General features: G+C 58.5%; 2 protein-coding genes across 3 annotated transcripts; one reads left to right on the plus strand and one right to left on the minus strand.

The window, feature by feature from the left end:
- Positions 1–2800: 2800 nt before the first annotated feature.
- On the minus strand, positions 2801–6502 carry MYCL (MYCL proto-oncogene, bHLH transcription factor). The gene is made up of 2 exons (XM_062509198.1): positions 5998–6502; positions 2801–3677 (listed from the first exon to the last, which is right to left on the minus strand). The coding sequence occupies exons 1-2, from the start codon at positions 6500–6502 to the stop codon at positions 3106–3108; spliced, it is 1077 nt and encodes a 358-aa protein (XP_062365182.1). The 3' UTR covers positions 2801–3105.
- Positions 6503–12187: 5685 nt separating this feature from the next.
- On the plus strand, positions 12188–21345 carry MFSD2A (MFSD2 lysolipid transporter A, lysophospholipid). 2 transcript variants are annotated; one of them, XM_062508881.1, is made up of 14 exons: positions 12188–12265; positions 12356–12478; positions 13011–13135; positions 16269–16392; positions 16542–16620; positions 16805–16977; positions 17079–17169; positions 17653–17774; positions 18030–18113; positions 18801–18884; positions 19168–19280; positions 19410–19553; positions 19715–19891; positions 20243–21345. In XM_062508881.1, exons 1-14 carry the CDS (start codon positions 12188–12190, stop codon positions 20298–20300), a joined length of 1575 nt encoding a protein of 524 aa, XP_062364865.1. In that variant the 3' UTR covers positions 20301–21345. The 2 variants fall into 2 exon arrangements, with proteins under 2 accessions (XP_062364865.1, XP_062364866.1); XM_062508882.1 differs by lacking the exons at positions 12188–12265; positions 12356–12478; positions 18801–18884 and having other exon boundaries at positions 13113–13135.
- The last annotated feature ends 3668 nt before the right edge of the window (positions 21346–25013 follow it).

Genomic DNA, 25013 nt, shown 5'->3' on the forward strand with positions numbered 1-25013 from the left:
CGGGGCTGTTGCCATGGCAACGGGGCAGAGTAGGATGATGCGAGGGGGCTGCTGCCATAGCAACGGAGAAGAGCGTGTTGCCGCGGCGACCGCAGCTTCCACTGAGGCTCGTCCTTCCCATCGCCACGGCAACAGGAGGAGATGGGGAGCGGGCCGCTGTCTCCGTGGCAACAGAGGGGAGGGAAAAGGCGAGGCCGTTGCCATGGCATCTCCGCGGTGCTGCTCTCCCTGGCAACACACATCCCTCGCCATGGCAACAGGGAGAGGGAGGCTGCTGGTCAGGGGGGTGTGGGTAGCAGGCCCCCCTCGGCAGGGAAGGGATTATCGCCGCCTCGGGAAACTGTCCTAAAAATTTGCCAGCCCAGGCGTGAAGGCGGCGGCATCGTGGCCACAACACCCCCGGGCCAGTGCAGGGATGGGAGGGAAGATGTGGTGGGCAAGCAGAAGTGGTTTGGGGGGGATACAGCAAAGAGCAGGGTGTTAGCAGGGCAATGTGCATTAAAAAAATAACTAATTCAGGCCCTGGCAGTGCCAATTTGTGATGATTGCAGCTGATGCTCACAAATTGCAGTGCTGAGCAAGCGAGTAGGAAAACCCTGTGTGCTTATTTTGTTCAATTCATAGCACTGTCAGTCTCCTTCCCCCACCCTGACTGTGACAATATGAGAGAGACACGTGGTCCAGTAACCAGGGAAGTTTCAGGTAGACACGTGTGGATGCAGCCTTTAGGCAGGAGAATTCAAAGGTGTTTACAAACTACAACTCAGCTCTTCAGTTTGATTTGGGCTTTGGGGACATCTCCCACTGGTGACGGTCTCAGCTCAATCCATGGATCTGCTCATCACTTCCAAGAAAGATAATTAATGTTTTAAACTTCCTGTGTACCTTCAGCACAAAAAGAAAAAGCCCATCTTGCTAAAAACCTTCTTGGGAGGGTCACCTTGAACTGAGAAAAGACAGACTGCGACGGTCACAAAAACACAACAAAAATGATAATTTGAGGGGCTGGTACATCTGGGCTTTGTTTCCTGCGCATGGGCGAGGTGTCAGATTTAGGTCACCCCGCTCCCTGCTTAAGCTCTGGGTCATGGGAGCACCTTTTAATGCAGCTCTGAAAGGCTGTGACACCGTGTGATGCAACACAGAGTGTGAAACTGCTGGAACCGAAGGGGACGGATGTTTAAGAAGGGCTTCTGTGTGGCATCCTTGCTATTTAAGGCTGGTTTCCCCAGGGTGATCGAGGCTCCAGCAGCAGCTCCTGGCTCCTGATTCCTCAGCAGTAACATAATCCCACATCCCTCCTGCATTTAGAGTAAGACTTTTACTGCCAGGACAATGGAAACCCAAACGTGTCAGGTTTGGAGGCAGCAGCAAGAACACACGTATATATAATTTCATCCACTTGGCAGATCTGGGATATGGAGCTCTCTGGTGCTCCGGGAAGAGAGTGGATTGCATTCCCCCCTCCCTATAGGGTTACAGCCACAGCCCCTGACCTGTGGGGCAGCCATCACACCACAGCCCCTGCCCCAAACCCCATTAGGGGGGTTTACAGTTACATCAAAGCCTTCCCCCAGCTCAGCCTGGGCTCTCTGCCCTTCCTTGCCAATAAAACCACTTAAAAGGAGGAAAAATAATCCAGGTGATTCATTTCTACCACCATGACCACTTCTTCTTCGAGCACTGGGAGAAAACCAGGACAAAGAACTCAGTCTTGGTGCAGCTGAGCCCTGGTGCAATATAGATTATTTGCTATTCATACCCAGGATACCCCAAAATCCAGGGGAGGGGCCAGAGAAGCCCCCCCCCCCCGGAGCACCAAGGTGGTGCATGGAAACCCACAGCCGACTGCATGGAAAAAGCCAACCCAGGCTGTTGCAAACTTATTTATTTATGAAGTATGAGGTAATGAAGAAAGTGCTAAATCCAACCAGTGTTAATTCTAACAGTTCTCAGCAGGTTAGCAGGGACCCCAGGGTGCCATCCTGCAGGACCACCCCTACCAGCACCCCTGGGAGGGGACAGGGGACTCTGCCACCCCACACACCCCTCCACAGGCTGGGCAGCTGGAGGGCACAGGCAGGGAAGGCAGCACAGCCCAACCTGCCCACTGCAAAGCCCAAAGCTTTGCTGGGGATTTTAAGTGGCTGCTGGTGAAGGAGAACTCACAAGGGTGGGAAAAGCAGGTCACAAGGATGCTCACAAGGATGGGAAAGGGATAAAATTCCCTGTTATTGCAAATGGGTGGTTTGGAGAGCTGCAAGGGGGCGAATGGCCTCTGCGAGGACTCAGCTCAAGGGTCCAGCAGGAACCAGCCCCTTCCTGATCTCCCTAAAGTGCAGCAGGACTGAGCCCTCCCCCACAGCAGGAAATTCCCCTTAAAAAAAATGTTTTTATATATTTATATATATATAAAAAAAAGGAAACTCTTTACCAATACTTCTCAAAAAGTGGTACAAAAATACAGTATAAAAACACAGCCTCCAGTATAAGACTTGCAGTTACAGCAGCAGTTTCTAGAACATAAAATCCAGGACCAGCTACTGTGTGACATGACAAGGAAGTGAGGTACGGTCCAGCCGAGCAAGGGGATTGCCCACGGGGTGCTATTCATCCCGGTGAGAGGCACATCCTGCCCTCACCATCTCCATGGGATCTACCCAGAGGTGAGCCCCATGCTGGGCTCCGTGCCTGCCTGCTTCCAGGAGCCAAGGCAGACGTGGTTGCTTGGGATTTTTAGGGCGAGGTGGATGCCCAGGGGTAGCTCCCAGTGATGCTCTCGGTGGCAAATGGGCAGAGAGTGGTGCAGGGGCTGCTGGGGAGGGGAAATAAAATTTGAGCTCTTGAGCTGGAGCAGTCACTGAGGAATCTTCACAGCAGGGCCAAGGAAAATCTTGGAACACCCAGTGCCAGGAAGCCAACCCCGGGTAGGTGACGCTGTGTGGGGTCTCTGCTGCAGACCCATTCCCACAGCCACTGCCACATGCTCCAGTCCCCAGGGCCAACAGTTCGACAAGCAACCAAAAAATTAAAAAAAAAAAAAAATGTGCAAATTGAGAAGGAGCTGGGGGGTTCTGGGGACCAGGGTGGGAGGCACACCGGTTGCTAGTGCCCCTTAAGGTGAGCAATCCGTTTGAGCAGCTGGGTCTGGCGCAGCTGCAGCTGCCTCTTCTCAGCTGCCATCCTCCTCTCAGCGCTGATGAGGGACTGCAGGTACTCCGAGGATTTGCTCAGGATCACCACTTTGGGGGTTTTGGGGCAGCTGGCGAGCCCGGGCACCTGGTCCCGCAGGGCCAGGAAGCGTGAGCGCAGGTCATTGCGCCGCTTGCGCTCCAGGAAATTGTGGTTTTTCCTCTTGGCCACGTCCTCGCTGTCCGAGCCGGGGCTGCTGCTGGGTTTTGGCAAGCCAGGCTCAGGCAGGCTCACGGCAGGGGTTGGCTCCACGGTGCTGGGTGGCTCATCCTGCTCCTCCTCCTGCTCCTGCTGGGGTGACTCGGGCGGGGGGCAGGAGTCAGGCGGCGAGCGGGCGGCGTAGTTGTGCTGCTGCTGGTGGACGGAGATGTGGAAACGTTTCATGCAGGGGTCCAGGGGGTCGGCACGGAGCGTGATGGTGACCGGCTTCCTCAGGCTGAGAGATTGTCTCTTGTCCACTGTCACCACGTCGATCTCTTCACCTTCTGCTCTCATGGCAAAGAAAGAACAAACCCCCATCAGCTGGGAATGCCCAGTCACCTTTCTGGGGGTTCCCACAGCTCCCTGCACAATCTCCCCACTAAAGTTTGCTCATGCAGTGCAAACTCTGTGACCTCCAGCAGGGACCGAGTGATTTAAGTGCCTTTCCAATACCATCACGTGGGAAGGAGTGGAATTCCCTCCCTGTTTCGTGTGCCTGGTCGCCCAAAAATGGACTGGGAGGATTTACTTCCACCTCACTTCAGCACCAGGAGCAACATGTGTTCATCATAAAGGTTCATGAGGAAAGAAACACCCGAGCCCTCCTGCGAGGTGGGGGGGGGGGGGGAACTGGAGGAGCAGGATGCTGGGACAGCCTAATTCCAAAGTTCATCCCGGTCGGGTGCTTTCATGGCCCATTGGAATTGTAAATGAGGGATATAAGGGCAGAACTATCCTTTGTTCCCCTCGGCTGCAGCTTCTCACCTCGGTGACTTGTTACTTTTCACAAGTGATAAAGCCCATTCAGCCCCGGCTTCCCGGGGACAGAGGGGACAATCCCCCACTGTGCAGGGAGGGAGGGAGAGGTGAAGAGGTCCCTAGAGCAGACTCTGGACCTCAAAGGCATCTCAAGCCCAGAAACAGAAAGACCTAAATAAAGCACAATTGGCCCCAAAGCACTCTGCCTGTTGTCACTTCAGTTGTTGTCCCATCCCAGCAAAGCTTAGTGGCAGGGAGCTGGCTTTGGGGACAGCGAGGTGAGAATCTGCCGCGATTGCTCTCGCTTTAGGGGATGGGCCTCCAACTTTTTTCCTAGGCTTTGAGGGAAAATACAGCCACTTGCTAAAGGTTCCCCGAGATGCTCAAACACTCACCAGCATCATGGGCAGAGGCCTGGCCCTCATTCTCCTATGAGGGGGGCCAGTGGTGGGATTCTGATAGTGGCCCCAGCTGATATCCAAAACCCTCCAGGTTTTGGGGTTCGGCCCAGGAAGCCCAAACCCCCCCGATACTGGAGCTACTGAGCTACGGGACACCCACCAGTGTCACAACCCGCGCGGTCTCAGCCCCCCCGTGTACGTACGTACATACATACATACACACACACACACACACACACACACACGCTCATTAATAAAAAAAAGTCAGATCTCGTCACCCCGCCCTCCGCAGGCACACATTGGCTGTCCCACGGGGCCGGCCGGCTGTCCTGCCATCCCATTGCTCCGTGTTCCTGTCCATCAGCGCTGCCCCTCTCATTGTTTGCAATCTGTTGCTTTTTGTTCGGCGCCCACGTGGCGCGGCCGGACCCCTCCGGGACCCCCGCGGCACCGGGACCCCACCGGCATCCCCCGCCAGGCCCCCGCATATTTGGGTTAAGCTTCTTAACGCCCGCGACCTGGCTTACAGTCCCCGGGCTACTTATGGCATTAAGCCCCGCTCTGTGACTCACCGGCGCAGGTGGCGGCCACCGGCAGATTTATTAACGGGGTCACGGCACCGCGTCAGCGCTCCCACGGCAGCCGAGGCAGCCCGGGAGCGAGGGAAACAACGCACGGGCCCCGGCGGAGCTGCGGGCTTGCGGAGAGCCGGAGGGTGTTTGTAAATAAGCACCGAAAATTGGAGTGAGATTGGAGAGATGCGGGGCAAGCTGCCCTTGGTGGGTGGATTTCGGAGCTATCGGCCTCCCAAGCCCGACCCCCCGTGTAAACAGCCGCACGTTCCCCACGCGGGACAGGCAGACGTGCCCTGGGGCTGGGCTGGGACTCGCCACAGCCGGGGCTGCTCTTCCTGCCCGTCCTACCGAGCCACCGCCTCGGGGGACAAGCCGCTGCTCCCAAAGCTGCTGCCCCCCGGGCGTATTTTGCCTTTTGTCCCTAGGGAAGCCCGTCCCGGGTGGGCCGTGGGAGAAAGAAAGGGGAGCAGCCGAATTTACGAGCCGGTGGCAGAGCACGGTGCGACGCTCAAAACCCCAAACTTTGCACGGTGAGCTGCAAACTTGCCCTTCAACCTTCCCACGAGGTTTCCGTGGGCCCCAGACGAGGGGAAAGGACCACGCAACAGCCGCAGGGAGCCGCACGCACCCTCCCGAGAGGGACAAGGATTTCCCGAGCAGAAACCTCGCGGGAAGGGGGAACAGCAGAGCCCGCTTTGTTCGTGGGGCCGGGACCGGGGCTCGCTCAGAGTCTCAACAAAGGCGCAGCCTGGCTGGGAGGCTCCCTGCTCCCTGCACACACATGTGCGGACACGCGTGTCCCCCACGCCGGGCTCCAGCAAGGCTGGGGGCACCTGGCAGCTCGGTGGCGGAGCGGCTCCATCCCTTACCGGAATCGCTCTGGCCCTCGGATCCCGAGGATGCGGGAATCTTGCTCTCGGCCAGCGGGCAAAGGAAGACGGCAGCGGGATCCACGCACTCGCTGAAGGAGCTGCTGAACCCAAAATCCTGCGCGAAGGACGGTTTGTGCGGGGTGGCTCTCTGCGTGCCCGTGGAAAGTTTCTCTGTCATCGCCTTCTCCAGTCTCTCCCGCGCTGAAAAACCGCTCCACATGCAATCCTTGAGGATGAAAGCGCTCAGGTTGCCGAAGATCTGCCCCGTCCCTATGAGATACTCCGGCTCTTCCCCGGCGAGGCAGTACCGGGAGAGCCATCCCGGGCGCTCCTCCGCCCCCGAGCAGCATCCCTTCTCCCCGGGGGTGCCCAGCGGGGACAGCGGGGGAGTGGGAACCAGCTCGAACTTCTTCCAGATGTCCTCGCTGGGTGCCGTGGAGCGATGGAAATCCTCCTGGGCGTCGTGATCGTAGAAGTAATGCTGGTACGAATCAAACTCCATCTCGGAACGGGCAAGGGGGCGGCCGAGAGAACAAGAAGCGTTCAGGAGAGGGGCAGCCCCAGGGATGAGGGGGGACCCCCACCCCGGCGCCAGCCCCCGAGCCGGGACCGCGGGCGCATTGTTCCCCCGCTCTTATAGCCCGGCCGCGGAGCCCGGCCCCGCCCGCGCCAATCGCCACGCAAGGATTTCCATAAAGGGCGTGATCGTCACCCGTGTCCCGCCCCACGAAGGGACACAGTACGCTGTGTCACCCCCCCCCGGGGGTCCCCGGTGTCGCTACCGGGGATGCTCGCGGGGTTCTGCCCCAGCAGCCACCCCGTGCGCTGGGCTGGGGGCTCCCAGCGCCGTCCTTGGCACACCAGGAGGGGCAGCGTTTGGGGGATCCCCCTCTGCAAGCGCTAAGGAGGGACACGCAGCTGTGCCACCGGCCTGGGGACGAGGGCAAAGCTAGCTGGAGAAGAGGGGACAAGTCACAAAGGGGCATCACCTGCTGCCGGCGATGATTTTTGAATGCTCTGTCTCATCTGTCCCCCCTGCTTGGCTGTCACCCCAATTCCTATTAGGCTGCCCAGCTCACATCAGACGCTGCCATCGCAGGCAGGAGAATGGCTCCAGCACTGGGGTCACTTAGTGTTTGTGTCCAGCTCAGGGTGCCACCCTGGATGCCAGCTGGAGACATCCCCACTCCTTCCCAAAGCCCTCACAGACCCAGCTGGGAGCATTGCTCCCCTGAAAGACACCAGCTCCAGCAAGAAGCTGGCTGAAACAAGGAGGGGCTGTGGGGACCCCAGAAAAACAGAGCTGGGGGCACAGCGCCCGTGGGGAACCAGGTCTGTGCACTGAGGGCCCTGGGGGGGTTGGGAGCCACGGGGAACGTCAGGAGCCACGGGCTGGAGGGAAGTTGGGTTCACAGAGCTCCCACCAGCAGCATTTTGCCCATGCAGCAGCTGGCACATCCAGCCTTGGGGTGCAGAGGGACACGCTGTGTCCTTGGGGGCGGGGTGAGCTCAGCAGGATGCTGAGTCTCTCCAACGACAAGTTCCTTCTAGAAACGGCAATAAATGTTGTGAAAACACAGCGGGGCTTTTGCCTCTTGCACTTAATTGTTACACACACACAGAGGTACAAAGTCCAGCTGGAACCAACACATTCCCCTCGAAGTGTGTGAACCCACTTCAGCCCCAGCACCCTCCTCCTTTTGTCACCCGCTGGGGATGAGCCACGGGATCTGCCCCGGGATCTGCCCCAGGCGGCAGCACTGGGAGCTGGGGGGACTGGGGGCTGGTGCAGCACCGGCCCAGGAGGGAGGAAACTGTTCCAGTCCAGTGACCAGTGCAGCCCAGTGCGGCCCAGTACAGCCCAGTGCAACCCAGCACTGCAATGCCCTTCATGAACCAGCACAGACCAGTAAAGTCCAGCGCAGTCAGTCCAGTGTAACCCAGCACTGCCCAGTCCAGCTCAGCAGAGACGAGCTCAGTCCAGTCCGGCCCAGCCCGGTCCATCAGGGCTCCCCCCGCTCCCCTCCGGTGCCCCCGGTTCCTGTCCCCGTCCGCCGCTACCGGCGGGCACCGGGCGCCACCTGCTGGTCCCGGGAGCACCGTCCGTGGAGCGGCGGGGCCGGGGACACGCGGGTGACACCGCACCGGGCCCGGCCCGCCCGCGGGGACAGCGCTGCCCCTCGCTCCGTGCCTCAGTTTCCCCACTGCCAGCGGGCACTGGGCAGGAAGAGGAGCAGGGCTGGGAGCGGACGCTGGGCTGGAGGCTGTCCCGAGGTCCCCAAGAAGGTGATGTGCCCCGATGTATCCCGGTGTGTCCCAGTGTGTCCCGGTGTGTCCCGAGGTCCCCAAGCATGTGACATGCCCCAGTGTGTTCCAGTGTGTCCCGAGGTCCCCAAGCAGGTGATGTGCCCGGTGTGTCCCGATGTGCTCCAGTGTGTCCCAGGGCAGCTCTGACCCTTCCCTTGCTGGCTCAGGGCTCAGCAAACCCTGCAAAGCTTTGCCAGCTCCAGCACCTGGGAGAATGCTGGCCCGGGGCTGTTGTTTCCCAGCCATGGGGTCCCCGTGATGGCCACAGCACCCTAAATGCTCTCCTGGCCCTTCCCTGAGCACCCCAATCCTGCAACCCCCCGCGGGGCTAGGGCAGGAGCTGCGGGATCCGGGAATCCCAGTGGAGTCCGGGCCGATGTTCCCTTTGTACTCCGGTCTCAGCTTCGGCCCCAGCCACGCTGGGAGCCCCGGGCATGTCCCCAGGGTTTCACCAGCCAAAGTCCTCCCACCTCAGGGCTGCTCCTGCCCTTTTCCCTCCCTGCAAAATGTGAGTGAAGCCCTCTCTTCCTCCTTAGGAAACAAATGGCCCTGCACTGAGGGCAGAGACTGAGCTGCCACAAAGTTTTATGCTGTCCCAGCACCTGCAGTGACAAATGGTCACGGCTGGGGACAGGGCTGGCACTGCCCCCAGCCTCCTGTTCCTGTGCCAACACAGAAACTCAACCTGCCCCAGCCTATAGCGCCTGGCCACGTCTCCTTTCATCCCTATTTCCTTCCTCCCTGGGAGGCCCGCAGCTTTTCCCAGGGTGAGGCAGGAGCGAGTCCCGGCCTCAAGGGGCTCCGGATGCTTTGAAGGTGCAGAAGAGTGGCTGGAGAGGGCTGGAGGGGCCCTTTCATCCCCACACTGCAAACAGCGCCGAGAGCCTCTCACTTTGCTGTGCAAACAGGGTGGGTGACAGCCCCGGGGACTGTAGTGACCACGACAGAGGGGCCATCCACGGGACAGGATAACCCTGACCGTGCCCCACAGCTTCAGGGTGCTGGCACAGGTCCCCAGACAGCACTGAGTTCGTGTCCCCGGTGCTGGCACGTTCACACAGGAGCTGCCATGGCCCTGCTGGAGGCTGGCAAGGCTCCACACATGATGCAAGGGCAGCTCCCTGTGCCCTTTGGATCTCCACTTCCAGCAGGGCTGGGATTTGAAGTTCCTGACCCCAGTGTGCTTCCCCGCAGTGGGCAGCTGCCCCCGGAGCCTGACAGGTGTCTCAGTGGTGTCCTGGGCTGGGGCTGTGCCTCTGGCTGTCCCCACCCCACTGCAGCAGCAGCCTTTGAGCCACTCTGCCATCCCCATGGCAGTCTTGGGTGCTCAGGGAGGGAGCAGAGGCTGTGCCAACACAGCTTGGCCTCATCTTGTCCTCCTCTGTCTTGTGACATGGTCCCCAGGGTCCCACACAAGAGAGGGGCAGCACAGGGCAGCTGCCACATGCAGCCATGCAATGAGTCCCCTTTGTCCCCAAGAAGCTGTTGGGTAGCAGGCACAGAGTCTGGCTGGAGGTTTGCAAAATGCCATCCCAAGGCCCTTTGGGCTGCAGGAAGACCACTAAACGCTGCCCAGCCTGACAGGGAGGGGGACAGTGCCCACAGCCCTGGGGTCACAGCAGCTCCAGCTCCCTGGACATGCAGCCACCCACTCTGAGAGAGCAGAGAGAAGAAGAAAATGCACCATTGGTTCCAGCTCTGCTGCCTCCTCACTCCCTCCACTCATTTTGTCACTGTTGCACCCTGCCCGACAGCAGGAGGTACCCTGAGCCCTGGAGAAGCTCTGTGGTGTCAGGCAGTGCTACCCCCATACTCAGGCAGGTCTGTGGTCCCCCAAAAGCTCTGGGATCACCTTGCTGCTGTTTGTCCCCAAGCCCAACCTCCCTGTCCAGGCCAGCCCAGCCTGGCAGGGCTGTCTGGTTTCGGGTGTTCTCACACTTGCTCAGATCCTGCTCCAGGCTGTGCTGCATGTGTGACAGTGGGAGGTGTGGGTGGCAGGATGGTATTGTGCACTGGAGTCCCCAGGACCAGCATTTGGGTCCTATCCTCAAAGGGGTCCCAGTGGTGTCCCCAGTTGAGGGACGTGAGGGCCAGGCTGGTGTAGTGTCACTGTCAGAGGGGCATTTGAAGTGGTCCTGGTGACAAGGGTGACCCTATGAGTGGCCCAGTCCCAACCACCTGTGGGTCCCTGGTGCCCCCAGGCTTGGCAGGAGCTGCTGCACAGACATCCCTGCTGGGATCAGCCCTTGGTGGCTCATTTATCACCATGAGGATCCCCCAGGGTATCTGCTCAGGAGGAAGGGCTCAAATCCCCCACCAGAAACTGTGCAACATGGCATGGGGGAGAAAATCCTAATCCAGGAAAATCCTGCTCTATCTATTTCTCCTCTTCATATGCAAGGCTGAGTCCACCTATCTCTGTTTTTTCTGCACAATCTCTGTCTCAAAGGCCTTTTCTTTGTTCCCCTAAAGCCCTGTTTGCCCAGGAGGCAGCTCCTGAGTGCTTTGCTCAAGGACAAGAATGCCAAAAGCATTCCCAGGAGCTGAGGAGCCCCTGGGACAAAGGGAGCAGAGTAATGGTGCTGGGGTTACACACAGTGGAAAGTCTGGGCCCTAGAGCATGGTCAAGTGCCCCCACAGGAGTCCCCTCTGAGACAAGTGTTTATCCACATTTCACTCCTCTCTTGTTTCAAGGTATTTTGTGTCACTGCTTTGGATGCCCTGAAGCCTCACACAGGCCCCCATCCCCAGGGGAATGGCATCCCAGTGACACAAGGCAGTGACAGGGGACCCCACTGCAGGTGTGTGAGGGGCCAGAAACTGTGAGTCAGCAGTGACAGCAGCTCGGGTGCTCCCAAAAAAATGGGAGTGCCTGGAGCTGTTGGGCCACCCACCCTGCTCATCTCTCAGGTTCTGCTGCATCCCAGGTCCTGCCCTCCCTTCCTGTTCCCATCCCCATGCTCAGCTCCAAGTGGCACTCAGGGCATGGCACTGGTGCCACGCTGGCCTCCTTGGCTCAGTCCTGCTCTGCTGCCTCATCTGAGGACGATCTTTGAACCCTGGTGGCCTGGGCCGAGGGCAGCTGGTGGCTGTCACTGCGGTGACACGTCACTGGCACGGGGCTGTGTGTGCTCGCTGGTGAACAAACAGCACCCAGCACAGCTGAGAGGGATCGATGTCCATGTGGCCATCCAGTGAGGGAGACACTGCCAGGGTCCCTGCATCCCTTCTAGCAGCGCCTGTTGTGACAGGACAAGGGGGGCGGTTTAAACTGAAAGAGGGGAGATTTAGGTGAGATATAGAGAAAGTTTTTCATGATGAGGGCGGTGGGGCATTGCCACAGGTTGTCCAGAGAGGTGGAGGACGCTCCATTCCTGGAAGTGCTCCAGGCCGGGGAGGATTCAGCTTGGAGCAACCTGGCTGGGAGGTGGCAGAGAGGTGGGATGAGATGGGCTGTAAGGTCCCTTGGAACCCAAACCATTCAGTGATTCTAAGGGATGAAGGACTGGGATGAAGGGAAGGGATGGAACGGGATGGAGGGAAGGGATGGAGTGGAGGGCTAAAGGATGGGATGGAGGGAAGGGATGAAGCGGAGGGGGGCTGAGGGATGAAGAACAAGAGAATGAAGGGATGCGAAGACGTGGGGCAGAGGAGAGATGACGAAAGCACCGGGACACAAGGAAGGCAGCGCTGGGGGGCGAAAGGCCGGGACACGAGGACAAGAAGGAGGAGGAGGAGGAGGAGGAGGAGGAGGAGGAGGAGGAGGAGGAGGAGGAGAAGGAGGAGGGGGCGGGTGGGGGCGGGTCGGTGCGGCCCCTCCCGGGGCGGTCTCTCCAGTACAAGGGCGGGCGGCGGCGGCTGGGTCCATTCATCGCTCGGCATGGCCGGCGGCGGCGGAGCGGAGCGGGCCGGGGCCGGGGGGCTCCTGCCGCCCGTGCTCCGCCAGCACCGCCGCAGGGTGAGCCCCGGGGACGCGCGGAGGGGGGGGCCGGGCTGTGCCGGGGTGAGGGGCGCTTCCCGGTGTGGCTAACGCCGGTCCCGGTTCCAGGAGAGCCGCGAGCGGCTGTCGGTGTGCAGCAAGTTGTGCTACGCCGTCGGGGGGGCTCCGTACCAGATCACGGGCTGCGCCCTGGGCTTTTTCCTCCAGATCTACCTCCTGGACGTGGCGCAGGTATGGCCGCAGCGGGGTTCGGCAGTGGGGTGGGGATCCCGGAGCTCCTGGGGCCGCTTTGCCTCGGGGGATGGAGCTGCGCTGGGCTTGGCAGTGCCCCGACCCCCGCGGGATGCGGGTTTTACCCCCGGCCGGTCCCACGAGTGTTGTTGCCCAGCGGGACAAAGCGGGCTCGTGGTGGCTGTTTTGAGGGAGCTCAGGACCCGTCCTGCAGACCCGCAGCTTGTCGGGTCGGTGTGAAACATGGAGAGAAGGAAACACTGGGAGGAGGGTCCGTGGACTCCCTTGGATTTGAGGAACTGTGCTCTGAGCTGTGGGAATTCCCACATCTGGGAATTTCGTATGGAAGGAACGTGGTGGGGCAGCGCTCAGAGGTACAGTGAGCCTCAAATCCCTCTGAACGAAGGGGAGAGACCGAGGGACTGCTCCCAAATGGTTTTGGGGTCATAGTAGGTAGGATTGGGATGACCCTGAGGGGCAGCTGGGAGTACTGGGGGGTTGCATATCCTGACACAAGTTCCTCCTCCTGCAGGTGGATGCTTTCTATGCCTCCATCATCCTATTTGCGGGACGAGTGTGGGATGCCATCACTGACCCCATGGTGGGATTCTTCATCAGCAAAACCCCCTGGACCCGCTTCGGCCGCCTAATGCCCTGGTAAGAGCTGCTGGTAGCACCCTGCATTCCCTGCCTGATGTGTCACAGCTCTTCCAGTCAGCTTTGGGTATCCCCTGGCATGAGGCAGGATGTGCTGACACCCTTGCTCACCCAGGTGAGGTGCCAAGAGCTCTAAAAAGCCCCAGGTGCCACCAACAGCTGTGTGGCCTCAACTTTGTGCCTGTTGCTCTGGCGCGTCCCAGATTGGGCCTGGCTGACCTCGATGTCACTGCACCTGCAAATTCCAACGTCCTTGCCACCGTGCTGGACTTTGCCTGTGGTGGCTACAGAGCCCTGGCTGGTGGCAGCCAGAGCAGATGGCATCACCGCCGCAGGGAGGAGGGTCGGGGGTGTGTGTGGCTGATCCGGGGTGGTGGAAGTGCCAGCTGACAGTCATGAGGGTGCTCCCCAGGCAGGGAAACAGCTGTCATGGATCTGGGTGTCTGCACGTGGGTGCTCAGTGAAGGAGCAGATGGGATGGGCTCTGTGCACCTCCAAATGGCTCGTGCCCGCAACCAGGACAGGCTTAGGACATCCCTGAACACCTGCTCCTGCACGGGATGTGGAGCATTAATGCTAAAATAACCTGGTGCGCCTGTGGGATCGCTGAAATAAAACACAAAGAGGGGTGGGCACGGGGGGAGTGGAGCTGGAGGGACGCAGTGCTTTCCCCCGCAGATTATACCCTGTGCTTCCTGCCTTTCCTGGAATAGCTCCGGGCAGCAGCAGGCAGTTGTTGAAGGCAGGCTCCATACACGTGGCCTGAAATAGCTTCTCCCTGCCTGCAGCGGGGTCTGGGGTCTGGAGATTAGCGTGGGGCTGGCTGGGCGTGAGGCTGGGCTGTGTGGGAGAGCCACGGATGGCTCCTCTCGCCCTAATCTCGAGGCAGGGGGTGGGACTGAAGTGGCCGCATTCCTCCGAGCGGCTCCTGCTTCGTTAAAATTAGCCGGAGCTTTCGGCTTGAGCTGGGCCCCTCAGCAGCGCCGGGGCAGCCAGAGCTCGCTGCGATTGTGCATGGCTCAAGGGCTGCCCGCTGAGTCCAATTTGGATGGAGTCGAGCTGATTTTAAAGCTCTTAAACCCAGGTTTTTCTGGCTCTGCGGGACTGCACGGTCCCAGGCTGGTGTTGCTGCTGTGGCTGCAGAGCTGTTGGCGCTGCCTCAGTTTCCCTGCGTGCAAAACCAGGCGCTGCAGGTACTGGGGTGGTCTCAAGGCTGCTCCCTGACCCCAGCCCTCAACACCTGCCAGGTGACCCCGTCGTGTTTGAGGGTTTATTGCCAGGCTCTGAAGGGGCTGGTCTGTGAAATCATGCCCAGCTGCCTCCAGTACCAAGCTTGTGGCCGTTCTAGTTCCTTGGGAAGAAGACACCTTCCCTGAGCACCATCACCTCTCCCTTTCAGTGCTCTCTCTTTGAAACACTTTTTTGGCACATTTCCTTCTACCAGCTCATCCACTGCCTGCTTCCTCCTCTTCCCCCAACCTCGTGGACGTCATTTCTGAACTGAGATCCCCATTTCCTTGAACAGCTCGGACTTATCGATGACTGAACTTTTCCTTGAGGTGTCTGGTGACTGAAAAACCCCTGGCTTTGACCTCCTTCGGGGGCAGCAGCCGTTTGGGAAGGCTGGGAAGGGGTGTGCGTGCCGCACAAAGGAACACACCATCGAGCGGGGCCAATGAGAGTTGGGGCACGTCACGGCAGCCGAGCCGCCTCCAGCGCCTTAATCACCTCGCCCTGGGTCAGGGGTTACTCTCAGTCACTGCTGTGCCTGCCAGGAGCTGTGGTCAGTCCTGGCCGGGGCTCAGCTGCCCGCTGCTGGGGGGGAACTGGCGCATCTGACGCTCATGCGATGGGCGAGCGTGACGCTGTTGCCGCTGCGCTGCTCTGGTGATTTCATTCAACATTTGGCTCCGCGTTTCCCTTGGCTCCACGTATGTGAGAGCAGATAAGGCGGCAGCGAGGAGGGGCTGGAGCTGCTCGGAGCTTTCCTCCCCCCTCCTTCCCCAACGGGGTGACGTGGGCGCGGAAAAATGTGCATGTGTTGGGTCCTGTGCAGCCTCTGTCGCTGCTCTCCATCCATGGAGTTCGTGTTTCTTGTTTTCCCTGCTCCCTCCCCGACTTTAAATTTAAGCTTTGCGTACTGTACGTCAGCCCGGACGGAAAGATCTCGCTGTACCCTGGCAGTGAAGGGCCAGCCCTGGCCATGAGTGGCTCTGTCCCGTGTTCAGTTTTGCTGGACTCGCTCCAGGACCTCGTAGTCTCTGTCCCGGGGTTTGTGGAGCACAGGGTGCTCACAAATTCTCCAGCAAAATCCATCTCCTACACAGGTGTGGGCTTGACCTCGACACCTGGCTCACTTTCCTCCTTCTTCCTCCCCTGAGTGATGGGGGGGCCTGGGTGCCTGTGGTGTGTCCCCAGGGCGCTGGAGAAGGACAGATCTGTGCCCTGGCTGTCCTGCAGTGGGACAAGAGTTATGAGATCCACTGGATGAAGAGGGCGGATGCCCTTGCTGGCAGAACTTGCAGGAATTGCTGCCAAAGCTCAGCACTTGAGCAGTCCCCTCTGATCCTCTGTTGCATTTTGCATCCCGTGTCCTTGCTCCCACAGCTCTGAAAGGCTGGGCAGAGGTGGAGGAAGGAGCCAGCCTGCTTCTGGCTGCTGGTTTGTTCCACTGCTGCCAGCAGAGCAGGGCTGACCCCAGGACCAGGGCTTGGGGGGCCTTGGCAGCAAAGCCAAGCTGGTGAGAGGTTTTTGGCTGCTGGGGAGCAGGGCTGAGCTGCCTGGCTGCTCCCCAGCCCTTGCCAGGATGAGGGAGATGATTACATCCTGCTGAACGCAGTGGTGCTGCCTGGGGGACAGGTTGGGGCTGGGGGTGGAAGCCAAAGCAGGAGCAGATCAATCACTTCTGTGTAAGGAGACATCCCTGCTAGTGCAAGGAAAGCTCTTCTCTGGAACTCTGAGTCAGCTCTTCTAACCCTGTGAGACCTGAGCTGCTGCCTCCAGCCTGGTCTGGATCACCTGTGGGGCAGCTGAGGAGCCCCCAGATCAGATGCCTGAGCACCACGGGATGTGTGGAAGCAGAGCTGGGCTGGTCAGGCTCTGCCCACAGGGCTGACATTTTGTTCTCTCAAAGGATCATGCTCTCCACACCTTTTGCCATTATCTCCTACTTCCTCATCTGGTTTGTGCCAGACATCTCCACAGGACAAGTGATGTGGTATCTTGTCTTCTACTGTGCCTTCCAGACCCTCGTGACGGTGAGTCAGGCTCTGCTCACACTTGAGATGGAGACTGCCCATCCCTGCCTGCCCCTTACTGTGCTGCACAGAGGGGCAGAAACCACCCTGCCCCAGGTCCCTGGGGCTGTTCCATCCTCCCTGAGCCAATTCTCCTTGTGCCATTGCAGTGCTTCCACGTGCCTTACTCAGCACTGACCATGTTCATCAGCAGAGAGCAGAGCGAGCGGGACTCGGCCACTGCCTACCGTAAGAGCTCCTCCTTTTCCCCCCCTCTTTGTTCCCCCCCCCTCCTTTTTCCCTTGGGGGTTTGGAGGGAGCAGTAGCACAGCTGGGATGGCTCATTTCTCCCTGGAAAGGGTGGTGAATTCCAGCTGGGGATGCTCTGCTGTGAACAAGGGCTGTGTTCAGTCCTGCTGGCCTTTCCCTCCAGGTATGACCGTGGAGGTGCTGGGCACCGTGCTGGGCACTGCCATCCAGGGTCAGATCGTTGGCAGAGTGGACACTCCGTGCATTGAGAGCCCCTTCTTCTTCAGCCTGACCAACTCCTCAGTGGCCATGGAGGAGCTGAACATGACCCACGACACGGAGTCACTCACAGACACTGTAAGCTGGGGGTCCCCTGCCATGTCCTCCCCTTGGGCTTTGGTGGGCTTGTTCCCAGGGTGAGCCCCTTCCCTGACTGCTTTCTTGTGTTTCTTGAACAGAGAAATGCCTACATGATTGCTGCAGGGGTCATCGTGGGGCTCTACATCCTCTGTGCCCTCATCCTGGTGCTGGGTGTGAAGGAGAAGAGAGGTGAGGCTGGAGAGGGGCTGGAATGCTGGACACTTGGGGAAATGCTGCTGTTCCTTCCTCTCCAGGAGCCTGGCTGAGCTTTTGGCCCCTCATTTGTGGGTCTCCCCGAGGAGAAGGGCAGGTGGAGCTGATCTTGGGGTCTGGGGAGGTGCTGCAGGAGGCCAGAGCACCGCTGGGGTCTGTTAGATAACCTTTATCTCACCCATTTTTGACTGGCCAGGTGCCAGAGCCAACCAATACATCCCAAGGGGATGTGTTATCCAAACTTCTGTCATTCACTCTCCCTGCTCATCCTGGGGGAATCAGCCAGGCTGCTCCATGGGGCTGAGGGGACCCTCAGGTGAGGGCAGGGGCTGCCCTGCTGCCCTGGGCTAGGATGCTGTGGGTGGGCAGGGATTTTGGAGGGTGCTGAGCAGTGGGATGGGGCACCCATGGGTGTTATTTTGGGAGGGATCTAACACTGGACTGGTCTCTGCTCCCCAGATTCCTCTGAGCTGCAGTCGGACGAGCCTGTCTCCTTCTTGCAGGGGCTGAAGCTGGTGATGAACCACGGGCCCTACATCAAGCTCATTGCTGGCTTCCTCTTCACCTCGCTGGCCTTCATGGTGAGCTGGAAGGGCTGGGGACAGCAGCAGCAGTGTGGGGTGTGGGTGGCTGTGGGGATGATCCCAGGGTCTGGGAGCACGTGGTGGATGAGCTGGAGCTGCCCTGGGCAGAGGGAGCAGGATGTGGCCTCGTGCCCTCGCTGAATGGCCGCTTTCTTCCCCTGCCTGTGCTGGGGGTGCAGCTCTGTGAGGACAGATGTGTCCCCTCTGGGGTGTCCGGGTGTCCCTCCTGACCCCTGTCTGCCTTTTCCACAGCTGCTTGAGGGAAACTTTGCCCTCTTTTGCACCTACACCCTGGGCTTCCGCAATGAGTTCCAGAACATCCTCCTGGCCATCATGGTGGGTACTGCCCTGTCCTGGAGCCCTCGGGGGGCTGGGGCTGTGGTGGGGTCCTGTGAGAGCTCCCTGGGAGCTGGCAAGGGACAAGAACACAGGGACAGTGGTCAGAGGTCCCCCTGGGACAAGGGGAGGGAGAAGAAGCTGCCAAATGCCCTGTGAGGGCCGGGTGGGTTGGCAGGAACAGCGGGGCCTTTGTTCCTGTGTGAACGGGGCCACAGACAGGGCAGACCAGGAGCCATGGGGGCCTTTTGTCCAAATCCTGCCACTTGTCTCCCTCCCCTCCCTGCTTTGAGAAAAGGATCTCAGTGTCTCCTGCCAGGAACATGGAGCAAAACAGCTCCTTGAGAGCTCTTTGCAGCTTGCCTCATTCCTGGAAGCGCTTCCCACCCTCTCCTCAACGGGGTGGAAAGGTCCAAGGTGCAGAGCCTGGCTCCTGGCCATGCTGTGTGCAGGTGACAGGATCAGCACTGAGGATTGAGCCAGATCCTCCCTCTGGCACAGCAGGTGTGGGGCCAGGACTCTGCACTGGGGGAGGAGGTGGCCCCACACACCACGTGTGGCTTTTCAATGGGAGCCTGTGGAAATCACAAGTGCTGGAATTTGGATAGGAGGAGGTCGTGCCAGATGCTGTTCCTTGCTGGGAAGGGTGAAAGAAGAGCCAACACCACAACCCTTTTCTTCCCACAGCTCTCAGCCACGTTGACCATTCCCTTCTGGCAGTGGTTCCTGACCCGTTTGGGGAAGAAGACTGCTGTCTACGTCGGCATCGCAGTGAGTGTCCCCTCAGGTGTGGGGTGTACATGGGGATGGTCTTTACCACATGGGATGAGCAGAGTTCCCCCAAAAGAGCACAGAGCTGAGCAGGGGCTGTTGCCAATGACAATTTGGTGCCTGTTCCTCTTCCTGCTGTTTGTGCTGTCCTGGATGTGTCGTGGGGCTCAGGGAGGGACACTGCACCTCTGGTTCCACAGTTGGAGGGCTGGGATATTTGGGAGGGGGGGAAAAACCAGGAGGCACCCTGCTGATGCCAACCTGGTCTCTGCCTCTTCTGCAGTCTGCCATCCCCTTCCTCATCGTAGTGGTTGTTGTGGACAGTAACCTCTTTGTCACCTACGTGGTGGCCGTCGCTGCTGGGATCAGTGTGGCAGCTGCCTTCCTTCTGCCCTGGTGAGTGTGAGGGGCTTCCAGAGCAGTGTTTTGCAGCCCCAGATGTGGCTCCCAAGGGAAATGTTCTCAGCAGAGAGGAGGTGCTTTGTCGTCTCAGTCCTGGTGGTCACCACCCCTCTCTCTACACAGGTCCATGCTGCCAGATGTCGTCGATGACTTCAAGTTGCAGCACCCCAGCTCCCATGGCCACGAGGCCATCTTCTTCTCCTTCTATGTCTTCTTCACCAAGTTCACTGCTGGCGTCTCCCTGGGCATCTCCACGCTCAGCCTGGAGTGAGTTCCTGCCTGGGAGCTGAAGGGAGGGCAGGGAGAGAGGCCCTTCCCAAGTTCTGGGAGGGAATTGATGGGCTCTAAATCCCCTTGTTTCTCCAAAGCCCTCTCCACAGGGAGCTGTTGAGCTCCTGCAAATCTTCAAGGTGCCCTTCTGCCCACAGCTTTGCAGGGTACCAGACCAGGGGCTGCTCCCAGCCTGACCAGGTAAAATTCACCCTGAAGATGTTGGTGTCTGCTGTGCCCGTGGGGCTGATCCTGCTGAGCCTGCTGCTGTTCAAGCTGTACCCCATCGATGAGGAGAAGCGGAAGAAAAATAAGAAAGCCCTGCAGGATTTAAGGTGAGTGTCAGACAGCAAACATGGTGTGTGGGGGTGTGTGTGGGGGCAGGATCAGACGGGTTGGGACACACTGTGACTTGTCCAGGAATCCTCCAGGACTCGTGGGTGGTGGTGTGAGGGAGGGGCTGGCTTGTTTTCCCAATCCTAGCTTCCAAAGGGATGGTGTGAAGTGTTGGGAGATCAGCAGGAACCCGCCCCAGCTGCCACCAAAACTTGTGTGGGGGCTGCACGAGGTGCTGATGTCCCTCTGGAGCCCTTTGGAAGCTGCTGTGCCCTAAGGCAGATATTACTGGGGTGCAGACCTTGCTCCTATGGCTTCATCCATGCCTCATTCCCAACTCTTTCCCCCAGGGAGGAGAGCAACAGCAGCTCGGAGTCGGACAACACAGAACTGGCCAGCATCGTGTGACCCAGGCTGGGTCTGGCTGCTCATACTGGGACTCCCCAAGGACTTGTTCCCTCTGGACTGGCCCAGCCTGGTGCCACTGGAGGTGCTGGAGGAGCCGTGTGGAGCATCCACTGCCTCAAATTCAGGATCTGTGCCCGTCCCATGCCTTGCACGGGGCCCACAGAGCACTGGTAGTGTACATTACACACATGGTGGTGCCTCACCAGAGACAAGCACTCTCCCTGCCTGGCTCTGGAGGGCAGGGAAGGCTGGATTGGGATGGTTTTGCCTGGAGCAGCCGTGCCCAGTGCCCTGCCTGGGGGTGATCGTTAGTGTACATTACACTGTGCCCATGCCCAGGATGTGAGCTCACCTCTGCTGTCTCTACAGAGGGCACGAATGTGGGAGCTGTTCTTTTTTTTTTTTTTTTTTTTTTTTTTTTTAACAGAGCCTAATTAACTTAATGATGTAAATATGGAGCTATTTCCTGCTTGTATATATATCTGTACAGAACCCAAACCCGAGGACTTGTTAATATTAATTTACATAAAAGTGGGGGAAGTCGGCAGCAGGTGTGAAAAGGTTTTTTTTTGTTTTTGTTTTTTTTTTTCCTCTCGGCTGGGATTTTTCATGGCTGTCAGCAAACCCAGGGTCCCTTTACACACCACGGGGTGCAGGATTGACTTTTTCTGAGCCGTGGTGCAGGAATGCCATAATCCAGGCAGGAGGCTGTGCTCAGCCCCTTGCCCCCATGCAGCTCCTTGCTCGGTGCCTGTGTCGCAGCCATCCAACAAAGGCTCCATTATTTCCTCCTTTTCAAGAGGGGGAACGGGGGTGGAGGGAGGAATGAAATCAAAGTGCTGCCAGCAGAGATGGTGAACTCGAGGCTGGAAACAGGAGAGGCAGCTGGGGAGTGGAGAGAGAAAGGGAATGCAGGCTGTGGGTGACACTCAACACTGACTGTCAGGGCAGAGAGCTGGGGAGCACTGATCTCCCTGGATATTTATACCTTCCTCTCGCATTCCCTGCTCCCACAGCAGCAAGTGGAACTTGAGTGAAGGGGGCTGGAAGCACTACAGGGATGCAGCAGCCACCCCTGTGGATGGGGTGAATTCCCAGCTTGTGCTGGCTCTGCTCTGTCCCCAAGGCCACTGCAGCAGGGGACAGAGCTGCTGCCTTTTGTTGAGCACATTGGTCACACTGAGAAGTTGGTAGGGCCAGGGCTGAGCTGAGAGTGGGGGGTCTGGGGGGAAGGGTGGCTCATCCTTTGTTCCACATTTATGTACAAAGGACAGGAATGAGGATTGGGTTTAAAAATAGCCAGAGGGATCAGCTGGGAATGCTCCACCAGTCCCCACTCTGCCCTTGTGGCCAGGAGGGGATGGTGGGGGGGGAGCCTGGGAGCTGTTTCTGTGCTCAGCAGGGCTATGAGGCAGCACTGGCCAGGGCTGGGGAGCTCTCTGCAGCAAAGGGACAAGGGCAGGACAACAGGGGGACAAAGGCAATGTGCTTTGGTGGGGCAGGTGGGTATTGGGAGCACCCTCTGCAAGAGGAGGAGGAGGAGGAAGACTCCAGCTAGCAGAGCTGAGGATTGATGGGAATGTTCTGACCCCTGCACTGCTCCTGGCTGGGATTGCTTGGAGTTATCCTGGCCATTGCCATGACCTGACTCCCTTTGAGGGGTGTGGGCAGTGCTGCTGCCTGCAAGGATTTGAAAGATTGCTGCGAGCCTTTGTTTTTTCCTCAAAGAGTTTCAAGAGAAATAAGGGATGTTTTATTCTTTGCCTCCTTGTTTTTTTGGCTCTGTGGAGTTCATGAGGAGGAGTCTCTGTTTGTTTGTTTTTTTGGTTTTGTTTTTTTTGGGTTTTTTTTTTTGTAGCCAGCTCAAGAGACTAAAACCATCCAGAAGAGCTTGTACTGGGGTCTGGATATTCTGTGCTGAGCACGCTTCTGTTTGAGGCTTTGAAGAAAATGAGATGTGTGGGAGAAAAGTGACCATGAGAGATGATAACACTTGAGCCCTGGGCAAAGCTCCAGCCTGGAAGCAGGGATCTTGCTCCAGCTGTGCTTGCAGAGGGTTTCACTCAAAGCATGGAGCAGAAATGGGTGGCAAAAAATGCACAGGGAGGTGTTTCCTGTACCTACAACTGTACTTTAGCTTAATCCACACACACCTTGGGTGTGGAGAAAATGCGTCCAAGTGCTGGGAAGCACCTCCCTGCAGAGCTGGGGTGGCAGGGTGCCAGATTCTCTGGTGAGGGGCAGGAAATCAGAGCCAGGAGGTGGAAAATGCAGGGTGCATTTTCAGCTCTATGCTCACACCTGCTGGGCTGCTGCTTCTCAGGGCAGATGGGTCAGGCTGTGCCTCCCAGGAAGCAGCTGGGAATCAGCCCTGAATCCCAGTTGAGGGGTTCAACAGGATCCCGGGCCAGTCCTGAACTTGGGGGGGAAGCTGTGCAGGAGGGGAGCTGAGAGTTTCTGCTCTGCTCTGGGGACCAGATGACCGCAAAGGAGACAAAACCAAACATCAATTGTAGCTCCAAAAGGCAGTACATGAGCCAGCAGAATTCCATCCTCTGGCACCAAGGGGCAGGACCTCACTGGCAGGAGGAGTGACTGCAGAGACAATTCCAGAGCTGACAGCAGCCAAGCTGAGTCTAATTACCCTGCAGGGAAAAAGTGGAAGTGTGAAGAGTCTCCTTGCAGAGGGTGAGGAATAATCCCCCCCTTCCTTATCTGCAGGGAAAGGGCAAAAAGCCTCGGATTTATCTGGCAGCAGGACTTGTGAAACATTCCAGTGGCTGCTGGCGAGGACGGATTTCCCTGGGCTGGAAGGTTCCAGGAGCAGAGGGAATCACCCAAGGCTGGTTTCAAACACTTCAAAATGAACCAAGCACAGTTTCCCACAGGAAAGGATGTCACCCCAGAGTCCCCAGGGAGGCTGGAGCACAGGGAAAAGTAGCTCAGCCTGGGAAGTTCAGGGAAGGAGCAGCAGGAATGCTGGAGCAGGGCCATGCTCAGGACAAGTGCTGGGCTCTGTCACCAGGATGGGTGTCCCCAGGTGTCACCCTGTCTGTGCCACCAGGCTGAGGTCACTCTCATCATCTGCAACCACAGGCTGATGTGTTTTGGTGGGCTTTGGTTAATGTTTTGCAAAAGCCACTGTTCCCAAGGCTGTTAGCAGTCCCAGGACTACTGCACATGGATAGAAATGATGGGACAGTGATGTGGTTTCCTGCTGAAAAAAAAACCCATAAATCCATTTTCCTAGGAATAAAGCTGGACTGCAGCTAGGACAAGTGCCCTCCTCACCCCACAGCAAGGGCCAAGTTCTCTCCTGAGGCTGCAGAAAGCCAAAGGCTGCTGTCTGAGGGACACAGGGACATTTTAGACAAAACATGACTGAAAAACGAAGCAAACACGTGGCAGGGATGGAACAGTTTGCAGCATTTTATGGGCACCAGGAAGCTCTGCAGATCGCTGACCCGGCAGACTGTAAACACACAACTCCTCTGTGGCCCAGCCTTACCAGGAACTCGATCTTTGTTCCTCCAGGAACCGCGTTCAACCGGGCAGACCCATCCTAGGAGCAAACACTGGGGCTGGGCTGGTGCATCCCCAGTGAGCTCTGCTCTCCTCTTCCCTGTTCTCTGGGATTTTTCCTTCCTCTCCCCCATGGATCTTCATAGAGGATCTCCAGCTCCTGCCAGTGCTGCCCACCTGGATTTCCCCTGTCTTGCCTGCTCTGCTGAGGCAGGTCCTGGCTGGTTCTTCACTACAGTGACTTATAGGACGCTGTAAATCACAAGCCACTGGCCGCATGCAAAAGAGGCAGCGGTGGTGTCTTATTTTCTAATTTGCATCACGTCTTGTGTCTGATGGAGACGGAGACAGGGCAAGGGGCACAGCGGGTGTGGGCAAGGTGGAAAACGGGGCAAGAAAACCAGAAAACAGCCTCGGTGAGTGCGGGAGCCCGGCTGGGAAGGATGGGGTGAGGGCAGCGTGGATCCTACTGGGTTCTGTGCGCTCTGCCAGGGCAGCGCGGGGAGCTGGGGGGATGCTCGGAGGGAAGGGGGATCCTAAGGAAAGGGGGATAACCTGAGCTGGGGGGGGTCCCCCATCCACCATACGCAGCTCGCACCCGCCGGCCGCGCAAGGAAATCAAATCCTCAGAGGTTTTGCATGTCCCGGGACCTGGAGAACCTCACTAGGTGTCAGCAGAGCCCCGCTGGCGGCTCGCCGCGAGCCGTGACCATCTTTGGTAGCGCAGCCGGGCAGGAAGCGGCGGTGGAGGCTTCTCCTCCTCCTTCCCAGCCTGACAACGTGTTCCAGTCCTCATCAGGACAGTGTCCCAGCCCTCCCCGGGACAGTGCTGCCCTGCACAGACCCCCGGCTCCGAGGCAGGATCCCACCCCCTCCCGGGGCTGCTGAAAACACAAAGCTCCGGTGCTAGCTGCAGGGAACTCCTTCTTGGAGCAAGTCCTGCCCTGACGGCAAAATCAGACAGCAGAACCCTCTGTGGGAACAATCCGTGCCACTCCAAGCATCTCTTCCTCCATCCCTACTGTTTTTTCCTTGACCACCCCAGTCTCGGACTGTCCAGCCACAAAGCTGGGATATTTATCCCCCCTCGGGGGCTGTTGAGCTCAGGGCTCCGAAATGCTCTCTGTCCCCTTGGATGCGCAGGAGCCTTCCGGGAGTTTTACGATGCTTGGGATGAGCCAGCAATGCCAA

Source organism: Cinclus cinclus, chromosome 26, assembly GCF_963662255.1.
Source record: "Cinclus cinclus chromosome 26, bCinCin1.1, whole genome shotgun sequence".
Lineage (NCBI taxonomy): Eukaryota > Metazoa > Chordata > Aves > Passeriformes > Cinclidae > Cinclus > Cinclus cinclus.